The sequence below is a fragment of the Poecilia mexicana genome, unplaced genomic scaffold (assembly GCF_051168715.1).
Source record: "Poecilia mexicana isolate PSO_F unplaced genomic scaffold, ASM5116871v1 scaffold_15, whole genome shotgun sequence".
NCBI classification, from domain to species: Eukaryota; Metazoa; Chordata; class Actinopteri; order Cyprinodontiformes; family Poeciliidae; genus Poecilia; species Poecilia mexicana.
The window spans coordinates 16,552,748-16,579,248 of record NW_028263384.1 but is presented as its reverse complement, the minus strand read 5'-3'; the positions used below and the strand labels follow the sequence as shown (position 1 = coordinate 16,579,248).

Sequence of the window (26,501 nt, the reverse complement as noted above, 5' to 3'; positions counted from 1 at the left end):
ATCTAAGGAACTGATTTTACGTACGATGGCCCAAAATAAACCAGACTGAAAATTTGTTCCATGTTTTCTCAAAAATATGGACGTAAATCCCAGCGGACGGTGAGTTGAAATGAGAAAGCTTTTTTGTAAGAAATTACTTGAGTCTGTCCAACATCAGCGTTACCTGATTCGTTCTGCTTAGTGTGGAAAAAAAATGTTTGGTAACACTTTATTACCAAACACTTAAAACATGGAACTGTTGGATCTAACAAAAAAGCAATCCACAGAACTCATAAGTTTGTCTTTATTTGAACTGTGTTCAAATAGGATGTTGTTTTAAGACAATAAGGCAGGGAAATATGTAAGAGCGTGTAAACTTTAATTTATCACCCATTAAACTTTTATAACAAATTTCTCATTAAGAGACTTGAGAAAATCAAGACAAGCTTTCTTCATGTTCCCTAAGCTTCCCTCCTTCACTTCCTGGAACAGACTGTACACAATTCATCCTGTACAGGCCGAGGTGATGTACAGAGGAAGTGTAATATCCTGTTCCTCCAAAAGCTCTAATGCCCCACTGAGGCTCGTACTGGCCCATGCAGACCTTTCAGGGGCCGGAGTGCTGCTGAAACCAAAGCCCCTGGCCCCTCTGAGTTATATGAAGTGTGTGTCTGTGTGCGCTTCAGGCTCTGTCCCTGTTTCAGCATCAAAAAAAAAAAAAGAAAAAAAGCTGGGCCTAATGGGGTTAGGAGCACGGGAGGGTATGGTTCTGATTTTAGCACCAAATGTGCTCCCTGTGGCTGAAGCAGCATTTTCTGCAGCAAAGTTCTTGTTGTGAAACGCTATAAGTCAAGTTTCTGTCACATCTGTCCTTGGGAATACATTTTTCCTCGTGAGGCCGCCATCCATGTCTTAAATTAACCAGTGTGGAATTATTTATGTCTGACAAAGACAAAATAAGTAATGAGGAGAGAGACACATAAATCTAATAAATCCATGAATTTAGATGAGTCAAATTAACTTTGCCTTTTGGGATTTGAAGACCACACTCACACGTTCTGTGTTAGTCTCAGTTTTCATGACTACAGAAACATTTTTCTTAGACTTGTAGACAAATTCTGGGCTCCTTTCCTAATCATTTGAACTGTAAATCAGAGCTGTATTTATCCATTCAAATTATTAGAATGCATAATTGTGAGTATTGCTGACACGCTGCCTAGCAGATGTAGCTCAGCTCTGATACTTGTTAATCTGTTAAAACAAGGTCTGTTTCTTCTTTAAAGCGTTTTTGTTATTTCAAACTCTTTTAAAGTAGTTGAAGCGGAACTCCACCTGACAGCAGACACACACCTGTGAGGAGTCGGTGGGAGGTCCACCTGTGTGTGTGTGTGTGTGTGTGTGTGTGTGTGTGTGTGTGTGTGTGTCCCAGCAGCGGCAGCAGCATTAACGGGCTGATGAACCTTCCTCCTCCTCCTCCTCCTCCTCCTTCTCCTCCTCCTCTTCCTCCCTGCCACCGTCACTCGTTCCCCTGGAAGCCGACACAAACCATTCCGCTCCCCGTCTGCTGCGCTGGCTGCAGGGTTCACAGCCCCCAGAGAGGAATGCATGGCAAAATCCACTGTCCACCGCGAGTTTTCTATTGGAAACTCGTCTTTTAACGAGAGCGTTTCGATTTAGACCATGACCGCTCCCGTCCTGAGCTAAGTAAAGGTCATTCAGACATGTCCCACCAGCAGCGGCTCGTCCAGCTCTCCGGAGCTTCGCTCGCCGTGGTCTTCGGCCCGGACGAGGAGAGTTCGCGCGCCGTCGAGGGGAAACCCAGCGCTCCGAGTGGCCAGGAGATCTTTGCCGATTTCAAAGCCCAAAACTCGCGCAGTTTCTGGAATAAGAGACTCGTGAAGGCCATGGCGGAGGTGTACTTTCAGGGATGGATGGAAAACTTGGTGCTTTTCATTCAAGGGAACGCAAACAACTTGGAGGTGCTGAGGGAAGCGTGGATGCGCAGGGCTCTGAGGTCACCAAAGGGATTCATTATTAAAGCTGTTGGTACGTAACTAGTGATATAATTTTTTTCTTTACCATATCGATACGCCTTACATTTTTAGTCCACACAGTTGCTGCAATCAAAAGAAATATAATAAAGCATGAAAATAAGGTGTCTTCAATACGTCGTGTCTAACTCCCATTAGGATTTGTTTATAACAATGGGGGGAAAAAAGTGTGTGAAACTATAAACAGAGACTAAGACATAAGTGTCAGATGGAGCACAGTTATTTCCTCTGGAGTTTTATTGGACCAGCCATAAAGTTCAATTAAGCTTAATGACAAAAGGCTTAGTTAATAAACTGTGGAGATAATAAAGCCTGTCTACATGATGGTATGCATTCAAGGGCTGGTGAGACATTATCACAGTCTGATAACTTTGTGTAAATGTACCACGGTTTAATGGTATCACTGTGTAAACAATGTTTGTTTTTTTAAAACAGAAAATATAACAAAAATAAATTGATTTATAGAAGAAAAACAAAAGATATAAGAACAGATATGATACACTGTAGATCTCCCCACACTATAACGACTTAAAACAACTTTTGTTGAAGTTTTTCTTCGTCCTTATGATCTTTGTCTGTTGTGGTTTTGGTGCCATCTTCATAGTGAGGTTATGATTGTCCCTGCCAACGTGGACAGTCCCTCTGGACACAAAAACCTGGGTGGCATGTGGACGTCCTGGCTACCAGTGACAAATATTTTGTCACATCGGTTCTGCGGTTGAAAGGACACTGGAGCAGACTGGGAGGTCTGAATTAGGGTTAAAGGAGAGATATGCTGGTCATAAGCTCAGCTTCAGTTTCAGACCGCCTTATTAGGAGTTAAGGGGATCGCTCCTTGAGTTCCCCAAGCATGATTGGTTTTTGTGACCCTTTTATGTGAGCAAAAGCACAGTAGGCTTGTCTTAGTGTGCAGAAACAAGTGGGGGACGGGCGCCACAGCCAGAAAAAAACTTCCATCACTCCTGATTAAAAGGACTTTAGATCAATCCTCATTAATTACACACGTGTACATTTTTAAATCTCAGTAGATGAAACATACGTAACAAATTTTTGCTAAAAATGTTATTTTTGTGAAACAACTTTTAGTTTTGCACATTTTTAAGCTTTCATATTTTGCACCAGAAAATGTCTGTAGCATTAGCTTGCAGATATGAGTGATATGGCTTCCCACCCAGGTCAGTGTTTTTGTCACTGGGGGACAAGCAGTTGTAGTCACAACTGGTTTTCTTGTTGCCGCTTTGTTTAGTCAAGGATCCATCCTGTGTTGCACTTTGAATTTAAAGTAGCAGTGGTCAAACCTGCATTAAAGTATTACATTTAACAGACAATCTTCAAAACACTGTGGGGGCACATAGAAGAAGTCTGAAGAATCTTCACAGGCCAGCGTATTCTTGATTTACTGTTACCAAAGCTTAGTGTAATCATTCGTAATTGCCCCCATTTTCTGGCTACGCTTTAAGGCAGAATGTAGCTGAGATGAAACAATGGCGTAGGCATGGAAACCCTTTATTCAGCCTCCTATAGCCTGAGCTCATAGGTTGGTAATGTGGGGAGCACACTGCTGGAGAAAATCACGACCTTCTGTGGGTCTTTGACCTAATTATTCCAAAGAGATACACATGGTATATTTTCTCACTTTAAAACTGGAGTTTGAGTTTCCACTCAAAAAAGTGGACCTGTAAGATTCAGATTTTGTGATTCAGAACTGCTAGATCTTGGACAGTCCCAGCAACACTTGCATTATTAAAGGTTTTGATGTTTGTACCATCTACTTGCTGACTCTGTGTCAGCCCGGCAGCTCTGCCAAGACTGAGCGGTGCACAGACAAGTCAATGGAGGAATGCAAAGACCACACAGAGGGAGAACATGGGAGGGCGTGAAGCGGGAGAGGAGGGGGTGTGGCAGAGGCTGACACGCCATCCTGGTGTGAGACAGTTTGTGACCCTAAACTTTGATTTAGCTCACAAACAAACAGCGTACAGGCCAAAGGTGAAACTGAGCTAGCCATCATGGACACAGAGATGTATTGGATGCAAGACAGCCATCAAAATATCAAGTAATTTGTATTCTAAATTCACAAAAACAAATTTGTGCAAACGTTTCATCTATAGTTTTGAGATACTGATCAGAATTTTTGTGACCGATTTTCAATCTGCGTTTTGTCAATTTTTTTAAACTTCCGTCAAACTGTGTGAGAGAAGTAGCAATGCAACGTTTTAAAACGAAAGCTAAATAACTACAAGCTGACATTAGTAATTAGCAATTGTATTACCATTTGTATTCCCCAGAAAAAGTATTATCTTGACTCAAAGATTTCTAAAAGGAATAACTTCCAAATTTTGTTAATTTCCCTTTTACAAATTAAAAGGATAAGGTACAGCATCTTTGCTGTACCCTTCCTGTTATCTGTCAAAGTCTTTGTTCCTCTCTCTCAGCTTGTATGAGCTGCAGACACACGTTGATATGTCATAGAAAAGACGACTTCTTTTAAATGGCTTCTTACACCTCTGTGCTTTTTCTTTTTCACATCCATGTGAATAATTCACTAGAAACTAAAATAGACTTCTTTGAGTTTTTAGTTATCCTGATGGTGCTTGACTGTAATCAGAAGGAGATTGGCTTTTGAGATTCCTGCAAATTAATCAATGATCTGGATTAAGTAGAAAATCGTCTGATTCGGCTCATTAGGTGATTCCTCAGTACATTCCAGCCTATAGCTCCATTGTAACAAATTCTTTGCAGCAGTTTGTATGGAAACCAGCTCTGGCCGGCTGTCAGAGCCTTGTTTATGACCTTCTCATTGGGAGCTGGTCAGCAGTGAATCACCACGCAACTGGCTGCTGACTGCGGCTGCTTATCCTGCTACCAGGATTAATACCCTCTCCGTTTCACAGCTGGCCAGGGACTGTGGAAGTTTGACTCCTAGATTGATATCAGGTAGGGAATTTAAAGGCCTTGACATTGTCCCGATATAAAAATGTCAGCCTGCAAAACAGAAATGTTATGAGTTATAGGCTACAGTGAATTCTCAAACAGCCCTATTTCCTTTCCCAGGACGGAGCAAGGTTGGGACGTGCTTTTACTGCCCCGCCAAGTTAAGTGGCTTTTTCAGGCGACGTGAAGCTGAAGCAAGCCAGATGCGGCTGGGGCTTGTTGGCATAACCGACGAGACCCCCAATCAATGAAAAAAGGAAAAACCAACAACAACATAACCGCTTGATTCTTGGATAATTTCTTGCTGGTCTGATAATCAGAGTTACCAGCCTGAGTCTGCACAGATTGTTGCTCCATCGTCCATGATTGGGAGAAGTGAAGGCAGGGTGGAGAGGGGTGCTGGTTGTTGTTGGTGGTAGTGGTGAGGTAAGCAGGCAGGAGAAGGAGTTAGCATGATCAGGCTGGCTTGTTATCATTGTGGGAATGGGCCCCAGTGTTACTGGGAATGACCTCTCTGCTTCAAATCGGGTCTGTTGGATGTTTCTCAAGTCTTCTTTGTTGGCCTGTCTCTTCATCCATCCTACAAAATTATGTCAGCAATGACCAGCGTGACAGTTCAGACAGCTCTAACTGTACCGTGGATAATAAGCAGCAGCTTTAAAGTGATCCTGGTTAGATGACATATTTATTATTGTAAACACCTGGGATGCATAAAGGAAGCACGAAGAGTGAGAGGACAAATGGAAGACAGTTTTTGTGGGACTTATTTCAATAAATGTTTCTGATTAACTTTTATGTCAGCAAAATTGTTTGATCTTTATTAAATCCAGCAAATGTTATGTTTTTTATCCTTTTATTTATAACATAAAAGGACTAAAGCAGAGGATTTTTGTCTAGCTAAACAAACACAGAGGAAATGTGACGGTTCGTCAAGAGCTAAAGGAGCTGCCATCTGTGAAAACTTGGGTGCTGGATTTCAAACTTAACTAGATTTATTTAAAGAATTGAAGAATGATACCTTAGGCCTAAGTTCTGTGAGAGCAAGTTTTTCAGGGTTAGGAGAGATACCTGGTCTTTCTTAGCAATTCTCTTCATTCTCCCAAACGAACAAAGATCACAAATGCAAATGTTTCAAATTAGCATCTCTGCAGGGTGCTTGGATTTAACCCTGAGATGTTCCACATTCAGGGCCTGCTGAGATGGTTCAGACACTTGATTAGCAAGTGTCTCTTGAGAGGTTTACTTGGCACGGCCTTCTGGGTGGAGAACCCAGGGGGCAAAACACAGGACTCTGCACAGATTATATGTCCCAGCCGGCCTTAAAGTGACTGCTAATTCCCCTCCAAATACCTAGGAGGGCCTGGAGTACTGCATTGTTTTATTGGTAAACAGGTCTGTTGCCAAAAAACTCAGTCATTGATAAATCTGAAATTAAAGGAGTGTCACTTTTATTACGTTTTAAACCCACAGTAGTTAAGCTCCGACTGCAGGCTGTCTGTCTGAGCAGAAACACACTACTAATCATGTAGGAAATATTAGCTTGTTACATTTCTGTTACTCTGTAATTAGTAAAAAGACACAATGATGTGTCTTTTTACATCACTGTGTAAGAAGACACATTACAGTTACTCTGTAATTAGTAAAAAGACACAATGATGTACTTTATTCTGCATGAAAAGTGGAAAAATTACAACACTTACTGGGTTTTTATTCTGATTTGTCATGGGATGTCTGTAACCCCATCAAGTAGTAGAGTGTGCAGACATTAGATATTTTCTGCTTTGTATCAGATTAAATCATAGCAATAAATGTTGCATGTAACTTTTTTATAACTGTAACTTGAAAATTTGTGTGTTTTACTTACATTAGGAATAATTGTTGCATATCGGGTTAAAAAAAAGGCACTTATATATTATAAACATTTTGACAAATACAGTGACAATGTGAAAGTGTGTTGTCAGTACCTTGCATTTTGCGTATTTATTGTGTCACCAGAGCACATTGTCAATATGACTCCTACTGATATATTTTGTTCCATATTTATTCCACCATCCTCACCCCCCATGCAACTCAGTTTACCTCCAATTGAGACAAACTGGCATGTTCTAGTTTGGCATGGAAACCAAGGACACACAGTGTCATGTATGGATGCCCAGAGACCTAAGGACAAGTTAGAGAAACTGAATATGTGATGTTTTTGGGGTGTGGGAGGAAACGAGAGTATCTGGAGAGAACCCAAGCATGTACATGGAGAACATGCAGAAAGGGATTTGAACATGATCCTGTTGCTGCAAGGCAGCCGTGCGTACAGCCGTGCCACTGTGCAGCCATTTGGAGATAATGAAAGAACATGTCTTCAAAACCATTATATAGTTCGGTAATGATCCTTGTTGGCGCAGTTTGAAGGCAGGATGTCTTTACCAGCTAAATGCTTTTCTCCACTGTGTAAAACACTTAATGAATACTTTACCTAAATTTTTTGAATTGAAAATAGTTTGTGCATTCACACTGGAAACAATCTACCAACTCTCCTTTTGAAGCTTAAGGCTCCACAGTGACGTTTACTGGTTTAATTATTTACAGTCCTACCATTGTCTTAGTGACAGGAGGAGCATGTATCCATACCGTGAACCAGGGTAGGAAGTTTCCTGTGTCCTTCTTATAATCATTCTCTTTAATTGACTCTTTTTCTTGCCACAAATCAATTCTCACTTTTGCCATTGAAAGCACTGCTTGGCATGCCGCACAAACCTCCTCAGCTGTGACTCTTACAGACTAGAGCATGGCTCTGCTCTCCTTTTTAAGCCTGGTTTCCTTTTCAAACAGTATGTTTCATTTACCTCGCCATGCCATGAAGCAGTGAAACATTCCTGAAATGCTTCATTTAGGCTTTAGGTCATTTACTTTGCTCATACCGCAGCAGGCCTCGTTGCTGCTCTGTTCTTTTGACTTGAAAGCGCAGTTTTAACGCAGGGGGTGTTGCCTTTCATGAGGATGTTTGGTCAAAGTCTCAGAGCGCTCCACTAATGGTCATAACTCTTCCAGATGTCAGCTTATTAACCATGACACCCCTTGCTGAGCTCTGCTGGCTCTAAATGGCCCACCCTGTCCTAACTGAGCAGCAGGGGTCAAAGGGTGCAACCTTGCTGGTAACAAGCCACCCTGAGGTCATTTGGCTTCAGAGGGCTTTTCTCAGAGAGCAAATGGAGAAACACGCATCGATATGGTACCCAGGTGTTCTTTGCTTATTGGGCACTCCTGCATCTCCAATTGAAACCTCCCTGAACAGCACCATGGTTGCCACTTTAATGGCCACAATAAAAAAACATAACCATACTGCTGACTGTTGTGTCAAATCTGTTTAGTCGAGAAGTTATTGTTTAGATGGGGATCAGTCTTCTGTTGTTGGGTCATTAGATGCTGAGACTTATTGTTTAGCAATTGTCTGATGTCATGTTTTCAGAAAGATATGACAATATTTGTGACTCAAAAATAGCAATTCAAAAAGTAAAACTTTGGAGGTTTTATCATAAATGATAAAACAGAAGGTGTTTCTGATTTACATTGAAGTTCTAATTTGTACTTTCTAAGCTTGTTGGTATAAACTCTTAAGCAAATAGCACTGTGACATTTTACCTTCCAGTGGCTGTGCTTGCACAAATCCCCTTCTTTTTTGTGTCCCACACATAATTTGAAAAATACCAAAAGATATATTTTTTTATTGTGCAAATTGATGCCTAATAGACTCGGAGATCTCTGCTTTTGAAGCAGTCTCTTCGGTGTTTGCACACAACATATTTTTATCGGTCGAGTTGCTAAAAAATCGCTGGCTCTCCACAACAATTAGCGAATCTCGCACTGTGTCGACTTACATAACCCATGCGTGATACCATGCTGGTTCCAACTCCTGAAACAAATTAAATTCTGCACTTTTTTTCCCCCAGCAGCTCACACAGACCGGTGTTCTGTTTTTGAGCCAGAATATCAGCCAACCTAATTTATTGGCTGGTCGATATGTTGGTTTACCTCTAATCCCGTCTGCAGGTTCTTAGGTTTCTCGTAAGGAGACTTATCTTTAAATTCTCCTGTTGCTGCTGTCAAACTACGTTGCATTGGAACATGTACTACTTGTTTCTGTGATTAGTAGAATGCTGTGTTTTTGTGGTTAAACAGAAAAGGGAAAAAGGCTTGGAAGAATTATGCCAAATTGTGTGTGTGGATCACTTGTCGGACTTTAAAAAGCAATGCATCACATGGCAGGTAATGCTCTGAGAACTAAGATAATAAACACAGGGATCAGCTGCAGCGTGAGCCCAGTTAAACAGCAGGAAATGGGTTTCATCTGCAACCAATGAATGTTATCAGTCCTGATTAATAGTTGGTGAAACCAACTTTTATTGTGCGTGTCTTTGTTTTAGTGGTGAGGTGTCGTCGGAGAAATGCCGACAACCTGCAAACAGGGTATCCCAGGTTTAGCTTCAGGCTGCACTTTTATTACATTTTCTTCCTCTGCTCTCCTCTTCTCCATTTCCTGTCTTTATTTTCCAGGATTTTCTGGGAATGCAGAGCCTTTGGGATGATACAGTTAATCTATGGAAAAGACTCAAAACAATGCAAATCAGTAAAGTAGCACAGCATTCTTGAATGAATCATATGAACTCTGAATGACAACACACACACACTATTACACACTATTTGAAATAAAGGCTCTTTTAGACTCAGAGTTAATGAACACAATGTAGAGAACCATAGCTTGAGAATTTGGCTGGAGTTACATTTTAGTCTCAAAAACAAAGACTTTAGTGTCATTAATACTCTCAATTGTATATTTTATTGTCCTCAATTATGCACCAAATCACATGTAGCTAATCTGATATTTAGTTGAACTCAAAACAAAGTATATATATATATATATATATATATATATATATATATATATATATATATATATATATATATATATATATATAAGACTGATGTGTTTCTAGATGAAATAATGACAGTTCTTAGCTTTGATGTTTTTCTTTAACAGGAAAAAAAGAAAAAAACTCTGATTTTATTAGTATTTGACCTGCTGAGCACTAGTCCCAATAAGAAACTGCTAAATACAGATCCCTGCATGATTGATCAGAGCAGTTGTTTCCAAACTTTTTCTGGGCCCCCCCATGGATTACAAATGGCTGTCTGGTTGGTGTGTGAGCTGTGGGGGCAGCGGGGGATGGGAGGGAGGTCTTTTTTGGGGGCAAAATGAATGTATGTAGTTGAACAAAGAAAACATCAGTAGCCTACAGGCTACTTGTTAAGCTTAAGGTGCTGTATTGATATTAGCTAGTCAACCTTTAGCTAACTTTACCTACATCCAACAGCTTTACTCAACTCAGTTGGTTAGCTTGGGGGAAAAACTGTGAAAAGTTCTTTGCGTTTTTCTGGCTTGCTGCCGTGATTCTAACACACCTGCGTAGCTCTGCACAGCAGCAGCAGGTGTCCTTCACTGCCGCACAGGTGTAAACCAGAGCGAGTGTCGTAGCGCTCATGTTGCGTTTAAAAGTGGCTCGGAAAAACACGTTACGACTTTTATCAGCAGTAAAAATGACAGAGGACACAGATATGGGAAGTGTGAAAGCCCCTACTGTATCAAATTGACAGAGGAATAACAGAAATTTGGCCATTTTAAGGTAAAAACCCTGTGCATACAGCGTTCATGTTTTATTATTTTTTTCATCCAGATGGCTTCCTGCGCCCCCCCCCCCCCCTGCAATGACACGGCGCCCACCCTAGGGGGCGCGCCCCACAGTTTGGGAACCTCTGGATTAGAGCATCTTGACTATAACAATATTTATTGCTGCAATAGAGTTTTTACATCTACGTTAAAGATGGTTTGCTTTGCTCTAAATGCATTCTCCAACTTACGTCTGCGGATTTCATATCAGATTTTACTAGAAAACTAAAAGGTCTAGCCTTAAACCTATTCTATCTGGGTGTGGGTGAATGAGAAACAGATTGCTATGAATACCAACTGTGGGCCTATACAGACTCCGGATTAATTTCTGGCTCCATAAAAGTCGAAGGGAACCAGATATGGGGTGGGGTCTATGAAATCTGAAGAGGACCGAAGTAAAAACGATGGGGTAATGTTGGGTTTTTAATGTGTCTCCTGGCGTTGGGATGTTTTGATATTAAGTTACAAACTAGTAAATCAGGACTTAGCGTTCTTTGTAACAACATGCAGTCTCTGCTACAGAGCCGATTAATCGAAAAAGTCTTTGAATACTAACTCAAATACAGCACAATTTGGCTTTCCGTTACTTTGTGTGCATCATGTGTTGAAAACAATATTTAATGAGGTTTCAGCCCCAGGGGTTGTTCTAGTTACTCTGTGGTGACAAACTATGTGAGCTGAGATGTTTGAATGGATCAGTCTCAGAGGTTTCTGTGTCTTCTTGCCAGCACAGATGAACATTAAAATGCAGCATTTTGTCAAATAAGGATTTCAGGCACCCATGCAGCCCCTCTGCTGCTGTTCCTTTTCCCTCTTTGTCTTTGTGCTGCGTTTGGCAGGTCGCTGCCATACTAAAGGTTTCCATGGTGACATGAAACAACACAAAACTGACCTGTGTTTTTTTTCACCGACTTTACCTTTTAGCTAATGAATCTTTTTGTATTTTATGTTTTTTTTTTATTCTGCTGTTGCTAACGTTCATTCCTTTAGCATAAATATTTGTAAGCAAAGATTAATCAGGACTCTTCCCCCTTTCCTAGCACCTCTCTTAATGTTTAAACATATTAACTCTCCTCTCAGATGCTGAACCATCAATAGAGATGATTAAATATTTACCTAGTGACCACGATTTGGTCTGAAATACTAATTTTATCGCTGGAAGTCAATCAATACAGCTGTAAAGTGATCAGTTACTCTTTCTTTTACTGCTTATCGATGAGTCACAAACAGTAGAGTTATTTTGTTAATTATTTAGCTCGTTCCATAGTCGATATTTGTGCTACTGGTGCTTTCAGGAAGGAAGGGCAGGAAATAACTTGTGTTGGTCTGCTTCTTGAGACATTTGGCCTCTTGTTGCTTTCTGAAGGGATCTTTTCACTAAGTTTATTGGGTCATTTAACTGCAACGCCCACATCTGTGTGTTGTTCTGCGAGTGAAAGACACAAGCTCGTAAAGAGCTTCAAAAAAACTCATGATACCCCCTCCACACAAACACATATCAAATGGGAGGTCGGGGTAATGCAGGCAAAATCACTGAAAACAAAGTGGGAAGTGGTTGTGGGAGGTTTTAGGGACATAAATTACAGCTAGCATCTACTCTCATTACACTAAATCTCACCGTATGAATGTTTGACATTGTCCCGATGGAGACTTACCTCAAATCTTGCATGTACAATCTGCAGATACACTCAAGCATGGCGCTCACAAGGTCTCAGTCAATGGGAGTCAGGGAGGGGCTTAGCCGTTGATCGGGTTGAACGTCGTGCTGTGTGTTCATGATGAGGGAGAGAGAAGATTATGTCGTTGACTAAGTGGAATCCAGAAGATTAGACGATAGCGGGGTAAGATAAGAGGGTATGTGTTTGAGAGCATAAGCCTTCCCAGATGCCTTGGAGAGAGAAAAACAAAGCAGATATTTCAGCTAGGTTTCACCTGCAACAGCAAAGAGGGGAGGAATTAAGAGTTTCTTTTCGTACCTTCCCCGAGAGCAAGCAGCGTAATTCAATATTTCCTAGTACCGCTGCGATCCATTTAAGCGTTTAGATGGGAGAACAGTCAAAAATGTTGGATTTTTTTTTGTAGTAAACAAAGGAAGTAGCAATGAAGAAAAACTCTCCGGTGTGGTACACTGCACTCATGTCAAAATGAAACAGAACTTGAGTTCATATTTTTGAGTTTCAGACTGCTCAGTGATCAGGTCAATCAGTGTGTGAATCACCTGATTCTGCTCACAAGCCAGATTCTCAGTGCATAAACAAAACCAAAGTATAAACATTGATATAAGCTGATTGCTGTTTTTGTGAAACGTTTAGTCCTCGTGTGTCAAGAAGAAACGCATTAAAATATATATATGTCCTAGTTAGGATTTTGGGTTGTTTTTTTGTCCTGGTAATGATCATAACCATTTAAGATTTGACGACGACTGATACCGAGTCCAGGGTTACCAAGTGAACAACTAATGGAGCTTGTAAATAATTATCTTTTATCCCAAGTGGGGTTTTTGCAGAGCATGCTGCGTCAACGTGGGTATAAAAAAGCTAGCATAATGTTCCAAATGCATATCACTGAAAACATGCAGAGCTTCATTGTTTCTTTCTATAGATATAAACTCAAGTGTTGCTCCTGCCATAAATATTTTAAGTGGTTTGGTTTGCTGAACAGCTAAGCTAATCTTTGCATGTTTTTTTTCTGAGAACTATTCAGGAACCTTTATTGTAATTTGACAGAAAAAGGGTTGAGAGAGAAGGGGAAGACATGCAGCAAATGACAAGACACCCATCAAGGACTAAAAACAGTTTGACCAAGTCTTTAGTCCTGTGCCCCATGTTAGCTTGTTTACTCTTCTGGAGTAAAATATAATAATTGATACGTGTTGAATGTGCTACTTGGCTGCAGTGTGAGTTGAATTTGCGACAGGGGTTAAATTATAAAGCTCATTAACTCTGTCCAGAATGTTTTTTGCACACATAAAGGAATAAAACTTTTGTTACAAGTCCTTAAACTCATTTTAAGGCTTCACATGAAAGACTTTAGCATTTTGTCACCTTCCTAAAATAATGACCTAAGTCTTTTTCTTTTTTTTTGCCAAAAGTTATTTAGGAGGAAAAAAAAAAATAATAATAATAATAATAAATTTAAAAAAATCACCTCTTTTTCTAAAATATGTTTAGGCAAAGAAAACAAACACTTTTGGCAAAGAAATGACATAGACCATTATTTTAGGAAGGTGATGATATGCACTATTGTAGTGGCGGCATTAGAGACGTGAATTCCAAAAAAGGCATTTCATTACATTTCCTAAGAAACTAGTTACTATAAAATAAAATCTCATATGCACAACAAAAATACCTCTTTCAGGTTTCATAGTTATTAGATGATCATATAAGGGAACTTGAAGTACAGTGTATTTAATGGGGATTTGGATAGCTAACCCTCAGAGTTACTCATGCATCTCGTTTAAAAGCCCAAAACAATTACATTAACACCACTTGATGAAGAGTCATGGATCACCCAAAAGACTCTCCTCAATAAGTTTTATTCAAGATTTATCGATATGTTTGAGTGGGAAAACAAAGTTGGTGTCGAGATGCCAACACCATGACTAATAAGAACAATATATTTCAAATTAATGTGCAGCGTATTAAATTTTATGGGGCTTTTGCTAGACTGCATGACACAATAAATCCAAGCGAGCCTGTTACTGACTTTGTTAAAGCCTGGGAATGATCTTTAAACTGAAGCTGTAGTCATGCATTTGTTCTCAAAACGTGAACGGCAACAAGACGGCAGAGAAATGACATATTAGCCTGAAGCTTCATCTTCTAGCTGTTTCGTGTGTTTCTGATGTGCTTTTCCGAATGCGTGTTTGTGGGCAAATGAAGCGTGTTTCTTTTATCCGTATACAGCATCTATACTTCAGCGGATTGTGATTTAGAATGGACTTACCTAAAATGTGAAGCATTTAGATTATGTCTGGAAAGTTTTCACCTTTTCTATCTTCAGTCTGGATAATCTGGAGCTCCACAGCTAACAGAGGCCCTGCATATTGTTTGCTGTGTTTTTCTCTTCCTTTTTTCTTTTTTCAGGGGACTAAATTTAATGTAATCACACTTGAAATAGGATTCATGTGGCTCTGGGGCCTGCTAACCAACACAGCCATGTGAATACATGTGGCATTGATCAGTTTCATCAGCCAAAGACATTTCAGTGGGGAAGAGGAGAGAAGGTCTTTGTCAATCATCTCTGTAACATGAACAGTCAGTTCGAAATTCTTCTTCATGTTCCCCAGACAGCAGATTAGTTTGACTTGGGGAGAAATGTGCTGTTGTCTATGCTGAAGTTTGTTTATCAGGACAGTTTCACACCAAATAAGTACTGAGGTACATTCAGCAGTGACGAGGGAGCCGATGGTAAAGTTGAGGAGGTTATCCAATTTTGATTAAAAGAAAAAAAAAAGTCTGCATTTACCTCTTTCTTTACTTCAACTAGACATATAATGAAACATTTCTGAATGCTTATCCTTCTGTGTTAATTTGGTCAAAGTGTTTAGGCACCACTGTTCAATGATCCATCACTTCCTGTTTCAGTAAGTTATAAATCTGAGGTGACGTAGAGATCCATTTCTGTTAGCCACTCTACAAGATATGAAAAACAAGAAAACGTTCAATTCAAATGAGGCTCATAAATATGTTTTTAAAAGTCTTTAGGATTATTTCTCAGTAATAAAGAAGACGTTTACCTAAAGCCTCATGCCCCATAGGCATCAGGGTGATGCATTCTGGCCAATGAACTAAGTGTTGTATCTTCTGTCTAGAAGCTTTTCTTCACATCTTTGCTGTGTTTCCTGCCTGGTTTTGGTCAAACTGCAGATGGGAAATGTTTTGGCATTCTGAAAACAGAAGTTATATTTAAGCAGCTCCCCCATGAAGGCCAGATTTGACTGTCTGACTGTGAATAGACTCCCCCACCTGTGCAGTAAATCTCTGCAGCTCCTCTAGAGTAACTGTGGTAAAGCTGATTGCTCTCTAACAATAATCCGAAACCTTTAAAGAGCAACTGTATTCACAGAGATCTCTATAAAGATCGATTCCGAATTGTATTTTTATGTATAAGAGTAAAATGGGGCTGAATACTAATTAATGCCCTTCTATAATATGTGGTTTCCATTAAACATGTTGAGTGCAGACCATCGGTGCCTCTTTGAGGGGCTCCACTGAAATTATGCCGCCTCGCTTCAACACAAGTCCCATCCTGTTTTGACTCTGGAGCCGCCGTTCCTCCCCTCCCATTGTGGATCAGGACTGTGTTGCCATGGCACTCAGCTGGGTATTCATGCCGGCTATGACAAAGGGTGTAATGTTGGATTCCCAGTCTTGGATTACAGCAACACAGAGGTCCGTTCCCCCTGGAGAGAAGGTGGTTACAGCAGTGACCCTCCCTGGCGGTCACGCCTGCTAATGTTGGATTCAGTAAACTCTAATCCTCCACTGTCCCGTTTTTTTCTGTTACACACCACCTTTTTCCCTAGGAATAAAAATATTTATTTAATGTAGGTCATGATTGCAGGTATCTGAAAATATATTATCCTTGGATCTAGGTTTGTTTTCAACCTACTGGAATTAATGCTGCTGTAAAAGAGCACTAGGTAAATTTTTTCCCAGGCATAAAGACGTTTTCTTTCTGTCATATCTCAGTTGAATCTGTGACTCTTGAGAGTGGTAAAACATTGGTGCTTTATGTGCACAGCCTGCCAGACATTCCTATAGGAAGTTAATAACAATGAGGAGCTAAGTCAGCAGCTTTAATTCATTGCTGAGTACAGCTGCTATAAAGATATCTCTGCTGAGGTTTAGGCAGCTTAATGCCTTGTCTCAGCTGAGGGAGCGCAGATGTTTTCTTTCCCCCCTTTTTCTTTTCTTTTACAATCCCTCAGGATCAATTTTATAAAGACGTAACCTTATCTGTAAGCCTTGTGAGCTTTAAGAGAGCTCGCTACACTGATATTTTCTTCTACTAACTTAGTGTTTAATATTTCTTATCTAGGTTTTTAATTTAAATCCATTTCGGTGAGCATCAAAGGATTGATTTTGATGCCATTTTGACACATTCATCAAAAAGTCAAGTAATCATATAATTCCATGCATGTTAAATGTAATTATTCTGACCTTGCAAAACGATCTATACCCTTTGAACTTTTCTGATTTTTATCATTTAAGAATTGCAGGCTTCAGTGTATTTTATTGATATTTAATGCAACAGACTAGTTAGACTTTTAGCTGTGACCTGTCGGTACCAGTGTCCTGTGTCTGTGTGTGTATTCAGTCACGCTTCACCAGGACACACATTTGATTAGTTGTATATTTTCCCTGCCTTGTCTATAAGTGGCTCAAGTGTGAGGGCTGTAAATGTTTAGTTTGCTTCAAGTGTGAGCTTGGGAATGTTTCTGGTGAGCGGCCCTGGGGCGGAGGGGAGAATTGCTCGCTGTCACACAGACACTACACATGTTTAAGTTTTATCCCAAATCCACATAGTTTATGCAGAAATTTTCCTCCCGAGCCCAACCACCCAAAACCTAAAAACACACAAGGAAACTCGTGGAAAAACAAAAACAAGTTGGAGGTCCATCTGGTTATGCGGTGGGATTCAAATATCTGTGTGGTGTAGCTGATTAACTAAAACCAATTTCCCACTCTTGTGGGTAAGGTTACGCATATAACCCTCGAGAAAAGTATTTGAGGTAACTCAGTGCCTTTGCTAATCATTCACCAGCAGCACAATACGGCTTGCTTTGGTGCTCCCCCTGCTTTCTTGTTAGAATATCAATGATTTTGATGATAGTGACCTTCCAACAAGACGCACACAGTAACTAGTTCAACAAGGCAGCACGAGGCAAACCAAATATAGCTGTTTCTTTCTATGTTATCACTGAGAAAATAGTAATTCATTATCTGAGATCAGGTCACAGAGGAAACCCAGATATCACTCTTCCCAGTAGCACTCTCTTGTTCATTGAGAGTGAGGAGGGAAACGTGGTTCTTCCATTGAGTTGTGTGTCTGTCTCCTAGTGGGGCATGCCCCAAAACCACCCAGAAACATCTCCAAAGTAGAACACCACCTGGGATGGTTCATACTTTCCTTTTCAGTCTCAAACAACCAAAAATGAAATTGTTTTTCCAAATTTTTCTAATGTTTTTGCTTCTGCAACCATGGAAACAGCCCAACATGTCTGTTGGTTTAGGACTCCTCAGAGGAAAACCAATACCTGGAGCCACCAACCTGTCTTCTGGTAGTCCTCACAACAGCACCGATGAACTTTAGACCACAACTCCTGGAAGCTTCATTGGAGACCCATTTAGATTCAGTTTCTCTAAAACTGAGCAAGTAAGGAATTTTCTCAGATCTCCAAATGAGGGTCATCTCCTAATTTACACCCCTCATCTGGGGAGCTTTTCATGCTAGGGATCCAACATGCTTTCAGGTGGTGATCAGTCGACAGCTTGGCCCCTTTTTCATCTAACGTAACCACTACATTGATTTAATTGGGGGGTTTTTTTCTTGTGGGAAAACTGTGAACCTTTGTTTTGGTTATGCAAAGTTTCTAAAACGACTAGATTAAAAGCAATGATGCAAGAACTGCTATGCATATATATTTCCAACAAACTTTACGTAAGACATACATATAAAGACAGATTATCTAGTGTAGCTCTTCTATATGTTTTCTTTGTGTTGGTGACATGTTTGTGTAAATGCTGCTCCTGGGGGTGCATGGCTGTGTGATATGGGTGGCAGGATATCTGATCTGCACAGCAGGCGGACTTGTGGCTGTTTCTGTGGGAGTCGGGGAGTTCTGCGGTCCGTCTCTGTATTGCTGGAATTTGAAAAGCAAGTCAGGTACGGTTCATATAACTCACAAATAGACCACCACGGTCATGATTTAGAGGGTGGTTAGGGCAAGAATGTCAACTTCGGTACTTTGAGTTGTTTTCACTGGCAGCAGCGGTTGGAAGGAGACCTTCCCCGACACAGGTGTGTTTAGATCTCCTGAAGTGGGCCCCACCTGTTTCACCCGCTCCTCAAGATGATGTGTGTTTGTTTCAGGTGACCTCTCCCCAGTGCAGATGTCCCCGGTTCCTCAGTCGCAGTTCATTCCCTTGGCTGAAGTGCTGTGCTCTGTCATCTCCGACATGAACTCTGCCCAGATAATCGTCACCCAGGAGGCGCTTGTCAACTACATGAGCAAAGCCCATCCAGGTAATTCATAAAACATTTTCTCAAATGTCATGTCTAAAAAGTAAACTGTGTGAAAAATGAGAGCGCCCTAAGTTGTTTTTCCCCTAATAGTTTTAGATAGTAAGAAATTTAACAATACTGAGAAATTCACATAAAATAACTATGGATTAAAAGCTAAATGAAAGGCCTGTTGAACTGTTATGGGGTTAGGTGTCCTAACATTTTTGTTCAAAACAAACACATTTTTTGTGGCTCACCTGTAATTACATCAATTTATTTTCTAGAGGTAAATAAAGGATTACACAACTATGTATGAACATGAAATATAAACACGTGAGCATATAATCTAAAATTAGAACATAGTCCTAATTTTTTCACTTTATGTTTTTGAAAAGACACTTTGCTTCAAATATTTCCTAAAATCTAAATCCTTTACTGTCTTAAATGCACTAATAATAGCTTAAAAAAAGACAAAATGAAGATGTTTAGACTAAGAAAATATACTTCTTTTTCCTGTCTTTTAAAGGTAAACATTTTTTTTGTTTTATGTAAGAATGTTATCAATCTTGTAAATACTGCCTGGTTTGAAAAAGGTTTAACTCATTCAGTACATTAACACAAAGTCCTTTTGTGATGTGCAAAAAGTTTTTTTTTACATTGTCTTATATGAATAAACAAGACAAAAACTCTAGAAACAATGCATGTTTGTGTTGTAGACTGCCTTCAAAACCTATATTATCTCTTTCAACATTATTGTTACTGTCAGTTGTGTGCAGTCGCTGTTCTCTAGTTCATCCCCAGACATTTAAGGAAATTTCCTGTCAAATTAAAACACAGAGAGAATTTACAAAAAGTCTAAGATCGGTTGCAAAAATATTCATATCCCCTGCAGCGTTTCATATTGCTATATTACAACCACAAATTTTATTTAGAGTTCATGTGTTAGACTAACTAAAAGTAGTGCATAAATGTGAAGTGGAAGGAAAATATGGTACGTTTTTACAAACAAAAAGTATAAATTTCATTCAATTTATATTGGACACCATCAAATAAAATCCAGCACAACCAATTGCCTTCAGGAACCACCCAACTAGTAAACAATATGTGTGTAATTTAATCTCAACATAAATGCAGCTGTTCTGTGAATGAGTAAAAAGACGTGGAGCTGTAATTGCAACAAAAAGTGGTTCCTTGAAGTATTAGCTCAGGGTGGCTGAATACATGAGTATGCAAAACGTTTTAGGGTTTTTTTTTGTAAGGAATCTAAAAACAATGTATCATTGTTCTTCCTTTTATAAAGTACTACTTTGTGTTTGTTTTTTTACTTTAAACCCAAGTGAATACATTGATGTATGTGTTTGTTAGATGACTAAAGTTCAATGAGCATAAATACTATTGTAAAGACACAATATATAATTTGAAAGTATCAAAACAGTAAAGAAAATCACTTAAACAATACATACATGTTAATGTACTTTAGTTTGATTGATAGAATCATCTTGTGGCTAGATAAAATGTATCCTCTTAGCCACTCAATGTCTGTCACACTCTTCTGTATTTCTGTGTCTTAGGGATAACCATTCCCACTCAGGACATCCTCTATAACGCACTCGGAACTCTGATCAAGGAGCGCAAGATTTACCACACCGGCGAGGGCTACTTCATTGTCACGCCTCAGACTTATTTCATCACCAACAACATGGTTCGAGAGAAGAACTGGTGGACCTCTGGTTCAACAGATGACCCTCCTCTGACCCCTCCTGTTACTTACCTTTTGAGCAATGAAGTCTGCACTGAGGGCACTCAAACAGTCCCTGTCGCCCACTGCAGGTCATGCAGCTGTTTTAGCCCTCATCAAAATTCCCCCAACACCACTGCCGCCACTGAAACGGCCACCGTCCCTCCCTCCACTGTTCCCGACCAGCATTCTGTGTCTGTGTCCATAAGCGAATGCACGGGAAGAAGCCTAAAGTGGCCCCGCGCGTCAGATCATAAACCCTCAGTGCAGCATCAGTCCACATCCACAGCTGCTGACTGCCAAGCTAGTGAGATCAGCAAAACAACAGCCACTACAAATGCCACAAATCGGAAAGAAAAGGATAAACCCGTGAGGAAGTTCGGTCTCAGCTTGTTCAGGAGGAACGGAGCTAAAAAGGAGAAACCAAAGAAGGAGTATGCATCATTTTCAGGTCAGTTCCCTCCGGAGGAGTGGCCTGTAAGAGATGAGGAAGACTTGAACAACTTGCCCCGAGACCTGGAGCATGCCATCATCAAACGTATCAACCCTGAACTGACTGTGGACAACCTGACACGGCACACTGTCCTAATGAAGAAACTGGAGGAGAGGAGGGAAAGGGGAGTGGACAAGATTCTGGATCGAGGTCTGGACAGCGAAGACAAGGGAGTCAACAAGGGAATGTCAACCGACATCCTAACTTACTCCAAACACAGGCATCACCACTTGTCTAAAGCCGGTGGAGGGAAAAGATTGTCTCAGAAGCTCTCTCGTAGCAAGAGGAGGGTCCACTCATCTCGAGAAAAGCAAAGGGAAAGGGACAAAGAGAAGATTAAAAGCAAGGCCCCCATATGTTCCGACATTTATCCAGATGAGGAGGATTTGATTCCAACAAGGCTTAGGGGAGAAATCTCTGCTGATGCTGCAGATCAAGTAGAGGAGCCTGGGAATGTTGAGGGAAAGAGTCTCTACAAGAAACGCATTGATAATCCTTTCCAGACTCATCCAATCAAGGATGCTGAGAACATAGCTCCCACCAACAGGGAGCACAGAAGACGAGAGGCCAAAGAAGTCAAACAGGGCAAAACATCTGTGTCTGGTAGAAAGGAACGAACTAGTCACCGCTCCAAGTCATGGGACCCTCATCGGGCAAAACTGATGGCAGCAGAAGGAGAGAATGCCCTGAAATTCCCCTCGTCTGAGGACAGATACGACTGTGACCATGAGGCAGACTTTGTCGCTGAACATCTGCTCCAGCCAGACAAGAAGGTCAACAGAGAGCTTGGTTTGGAATACAGCTCAGCATATCTACATGGCAGCACACTCAGGATCGATGACAAAGTTCGGCGTCAAGAAGAACAAAGCAGCAAGGAGGTTTGGGAGAGAGAGGGCAAAAATGGATATTTTCAAGATGTCCAACAGTACAAAAATGTACCAGATCAAGGCAAAATGAAAGATGACAGTCTCACTAACATCCAGCAACACTCCAATATGACTAGTGTTTCCCCTACCTATCCATACCAGTCTGCAATAAACCCTCCACATAACCCAGATCTGCCATGGCCCAAGCCCTCTTTACAGCGGAAACACTCCCTACGACTTTCCACTCAACAAAGGGATAATATCCCAAAGCCAGAGGATCTCTCCATGACTATTGAGGATCAGCAGGAGGTTCGATCAGGCAGCAGAACAATTAACAAAGGAGATATTCTGGAACTGACCCCTGACAGTACACCGCTAATAGCAAACAGTGAGGGTTTAATAGAGGATGACTGTAGGCTCTATCGGGCAGCAGATGGACCAGAAGAAGAAGATGCCTGCAGCTCCCTGTGCCTGAACACTGAGGAGATTATTGATGCAGATGATGATTACCGAACTGGTATTGCAAACTATCACCAGCTGGTTTACAATAACCACGAATCTAAAACCCATCAACATTCCTATTACAAAGTTATGTTTCAACAACCGCAAGCCGCTTGCAAACAAGACTCAACAGATAGCACTTTAACAGATCTAATTACTCCCACGAGCCAGAGAGAAGCTTCCCTCATAGCCTCAAGACCAGCAGAGAGCAGCTGGAGACCACATCATCAAAGAACTAGATCACCGGGGACATTCTGCGAGCAAAGTCCTGCGAGGGCTGTATTGATCCAGGGTGAGAAGGGATGTGGACCTATTCTGGATGGAAACTGTTCGAAGGTATGCGAAGGTGCCGACAGCAGTATCTTTGACTACTGCCAGGCCAGCGAGCTCGAATCAGACTCGGAGACTGTCCGAAAATCAGCCGACGAAGGTGATGGCGAGTCTGCGCACTGGGCTGTGGATGTGCGGCAGGACGGCTTTGATGAGAATAGTGTTCCTCAGACCCACAAAGCCATCCAGAGCGCACCAACTGGGGCCAGAAGAGCCGAGGAAATGGTGGAGAACCAGAGCATCACTGGAGACAGTGGAATAGATTCCCCTCGGTGAGTGCCTGCCTTCTTGTTTTTATGTATGTTTTATTAAAAAGTAATGTAAAAATGATTATGTAATTCCTCACAACACCTTTACCTATTAATATAGTGTGAAAGCCATTGAATTCTAAGGCCAGTACATATTGTGTCATATTATCCACATCCCTTGAACTGTTTTACATTTTGTCTTGTTGCAATCACAAATTTGGAAATGAAAGTATACAAGAATTTTCAAATTGCTTGCAAATAAAAATCAGACATGTGTGACCAGTGGTCCACAACTCACATGGAAGAATTTGTTGACTATAACTTTTGGCTGTGCACTCTGTAAATCTGGCCTTTATAGGAGAGAAAAAAAATTGTAATTGTTAAAAAAGAAGAAGACAGCGTCATGGTTTGACTCAAGCCATGTTGTGGATAGGAAGCATGGACGAAATTGCTCTGGTCAAATGAAACTGAATTTATTTTTATTTTTTTGGCCTACATGCAAAATTGTATGTGTGGCAGAAAGTTTCCACTGCACATCAACCTCAATACTCCATAATCATGGTGAAACCATGTTGCTAGGTGGAAGCAACAAGCTGCAAAGATCCATAAGCTGCAATTGCTGCAAAAAGATGGATCTGTACTGACTCAGAGGGCCTGAAAATTTTAATATGTATTACAATAAAAAAATCAAAAGCCAAATATCTTCTTTTAGTTTTACAAATATGAATTACTCTGTGATGGTCTACTCTGTGCCATAAAAGACAGAAGATAGAGATTGTAACGTGACAAAATGTAAAAAATTCCAAGAGGGGTGAAGACTTTCGCAAAACATCGTACCCTTCCAGATGTGCGCCCACACACCACGGCCTGCCTTTCTGAAGTGCCTTTGGCCAATACAAACACAGAAATGAAGTTTGTTAACCTTGGGATTGCATGTCTGTGGTTGGCCTCGCTCCCAAAACGCGCTGTTGTACTTTTAAGGTAAATTGCAATAAAGCTGTGCAAACACCTTGTGGCCAATTATAGCATCCAGTGTTTGAACAGCAGGGAGTCATTGCTGATAATTATGTGTAATTGCTGTGCGGCACTTAAAAACTCATTTTAAAATCGAAGAGGAAGAAAAGAATTTCTTTCCTGATATTGAACTCTCTGTGCACCTGGTCGCCACTGGTCGTGTGCTGAATGATGTCACATTACCAAAGTGGTATTTTTCTGCTCCTTGCAGGACCCGTGTCAGCCTTGCATCGAGCAACACCGTTATCCTCGAAGGCCTCAAGAGACGGGGCTTCCTGCAGAACCTGGAGAAGCTGCATTCAAAGAGCAGCGCTATCCGACCACAGAGCTCACTGCTACAGCTAACTCCTGTCATGAACGTATAGCAGATCCTTGGTGAAGCAATGCTGATCACTCTTCTCGAAAAGGCTTAAATGATATGCTTGCTGTATGCACATGCTAACAAAAATGGATGGACGAGGATCTGCACTTTGCTGCCTACCTCCCCATATGGACACCTATGACAACACAGGTGTGTGTAAAAATGTACAGTGAACACAATAAATGTAAATAGACTCAGATTCTGCTAAGATATATCCAGATTTACTTGTGTATGTGCTGTTATAGTTTGTATTGTATGCAATATGAATGCAATTTTTTTTCATCGTCCAATTTGCTCAAATGTGTAGAAAAGCACGTCCTAGTTTTTCAATTTTGCTCTTGAGTTACAAAATAAAATATATTATATATTCACCAAGATGTCTTTTGTTTCATGATACATGTATGGACTTTATACACAAATTGGTATATATATATATATATATATATATATATATATATATATATATATATATATATATACACACACACAGCGCAGGACCCTCAAGCTCCCAGGCCTCTGGTAGAGGACCCGAGCTCAGAGGATGAAAGAGAGACCACCCGCGGAGGGTGAGAAGGGAATTTTTTTTTTAAATATATATATATGTATATATATAATTATATATTATAGAAAAACAGCTGTTAAAGTGTTTTAGCTCGGCCAGCATGGCAACTAATTTAATGTAGGACTACGAAAAGTTTCTACATAAAAGTAGAAGTAAAGTTTTTATATATACAAGTATTTACATCTTGCATTATATTATCATAATCAGGTTTTTTGTTTTGATCCTTTTAAGAATCTGTCTGGGAGCCCCAAAAACAAAAGATCATGTTGGGATTATTTTTCTTTTTTTTCCTCCAATTTGGTGTCATGAGATTATTTATTTTTTAAAGATTAAATGCATTTTTCAAAAATAAAATTGCACTACTTTATGTAAATGGCTTCCTGAGATAGTTTAACAACTGGTAAGAGCTTCTTTGCTTATGTGTGTGTGCTATGTCCATTTCACCCATTCATTCTAATGCTGACTTAAAAGCATGACCAGCGTAACATTTCTATAGGCCAGAACATTATTCTGCTTCTTGATAACAGCACCTTCTACAATTAGCAAAACTATTAATTCCCTTTGAAGATTTTGTTAAAAATACAAACAGCAATCCTGAATATATGAAGATGAAGGGTATGGTATATTTGGAAACGAGACAAGACCACCCACCTAAACCAACAAGATGAGCAAGGACCAGCAATCACAGAAACAGCCAAAAGGCCCACGGTGACTCTGGAGGAGCTGCGGAAATGTACAGCTGGGAGTAACTACAAATCTAAAAAACCTAGGCTTTATGCAAAAATGGCAAGAAAAATGCTATTGCTGAAAGGATAAAATATGTTGGATGTTGAAAGAGTGGGCGAATCTACCCTAAACATACAGTTAATGCTGCAACACAATAGCTTAGCTTGAAGCATAATAATCTGTTAGTTTGACCCACTTAAATTCAACTGATCATCTGTAGCAAAAATTTACTAAATTTAAGTTTGCGTAAGACCTCTGATTTTATAGAGAATAGTTTTATTCCACAGATTTGCAAATCTGGAAGTCAAACTCCAAAAGGTAGCTATAGCAATGTTGGTTTACAAAATACAAACTTATTCCCATTTTGCAAGAATGCACTTCGGTTCTGACCTAAAACATGTGATCTGAGATTGTAGTTGTAATGTGAAAAAGTTTAAGGACCATGAATACTTTTGGAAGGTACTATATAAGCCAAGGTCACATCAGCTGGAGATCCGGTCCTTGTTCCTCTGCTTCAGACCAAAATCAGCCTCCAGCTGTGAAAAAATGTAAACCATTGTTTAGTTCACGTAGGAGACATGTTCTTTTTTAGGTCAAAGATAATTCCCAAGGGCCTTCACACCTATTCAATCACAGCTTTTACCCACCGAAATTGATGCCATTTATAGTTTTAAGACTGTAAACAGCGACACCATGTGTTTAAACAGTGTCAGTGCAGGTTAATTTTTTTTTTTTGGTATTTGTATGACA

General features: G+C 40.3%; 1 protein-coding gene across 1 annotated transcript; it reads left to right on the top strand.

Annotated features, from left to right (window-relative positions):
• Positions 1–1,368: 1,368 nt before the first annotated feature.
• Positions 1,369–24,834, top strand: stox1 (storkhead box 1). Its single transcript, XM_014987526.2, has 4 exons — positions 1,369–2,025; positions 18,781–18,933; positions 20,484–23,112; positions 24,314–24,834. Exons 1-4 carry the CDS (start codon positions 1,701–1,703, stop codon positions 24,465–24,467), a joined length of 3,261 nt encoding a protein of 1,086 aa, XP_014843012.2. The 5' UTR covers positions 1,369–1,700; the 3' UTR covers positions 24,468–24,834.
• The last annotated feature ends 1,667 nt before the right edge of the window (positions 24,835–26,501 follow it).

Bases quoted from the DNA above. Each gene is read 5' to 3' on its own strand.
- stox1 (XM_014987526.2), top strand. From the start codon at position 1,701: ATGTCCCACCAGCAGCGGCTCGTCCAGCTCTCCGGAGCTTCGCTCGCC. The intron at 2,026-18,780 runs GTACGTAACTAG...TGTTTGTTTCAG, and splicing joins ATTCATTATTAAAGCTGTTG to GTGACCTCTCCCCAGTGCAG. The intron at 18,934-20,483 runs GTAATTCATAAA...TCTGTGTCTTAG, and splicing joins CATGAGCAAAGCCCATCCAG to GGATAACCATTCCCACTCAG.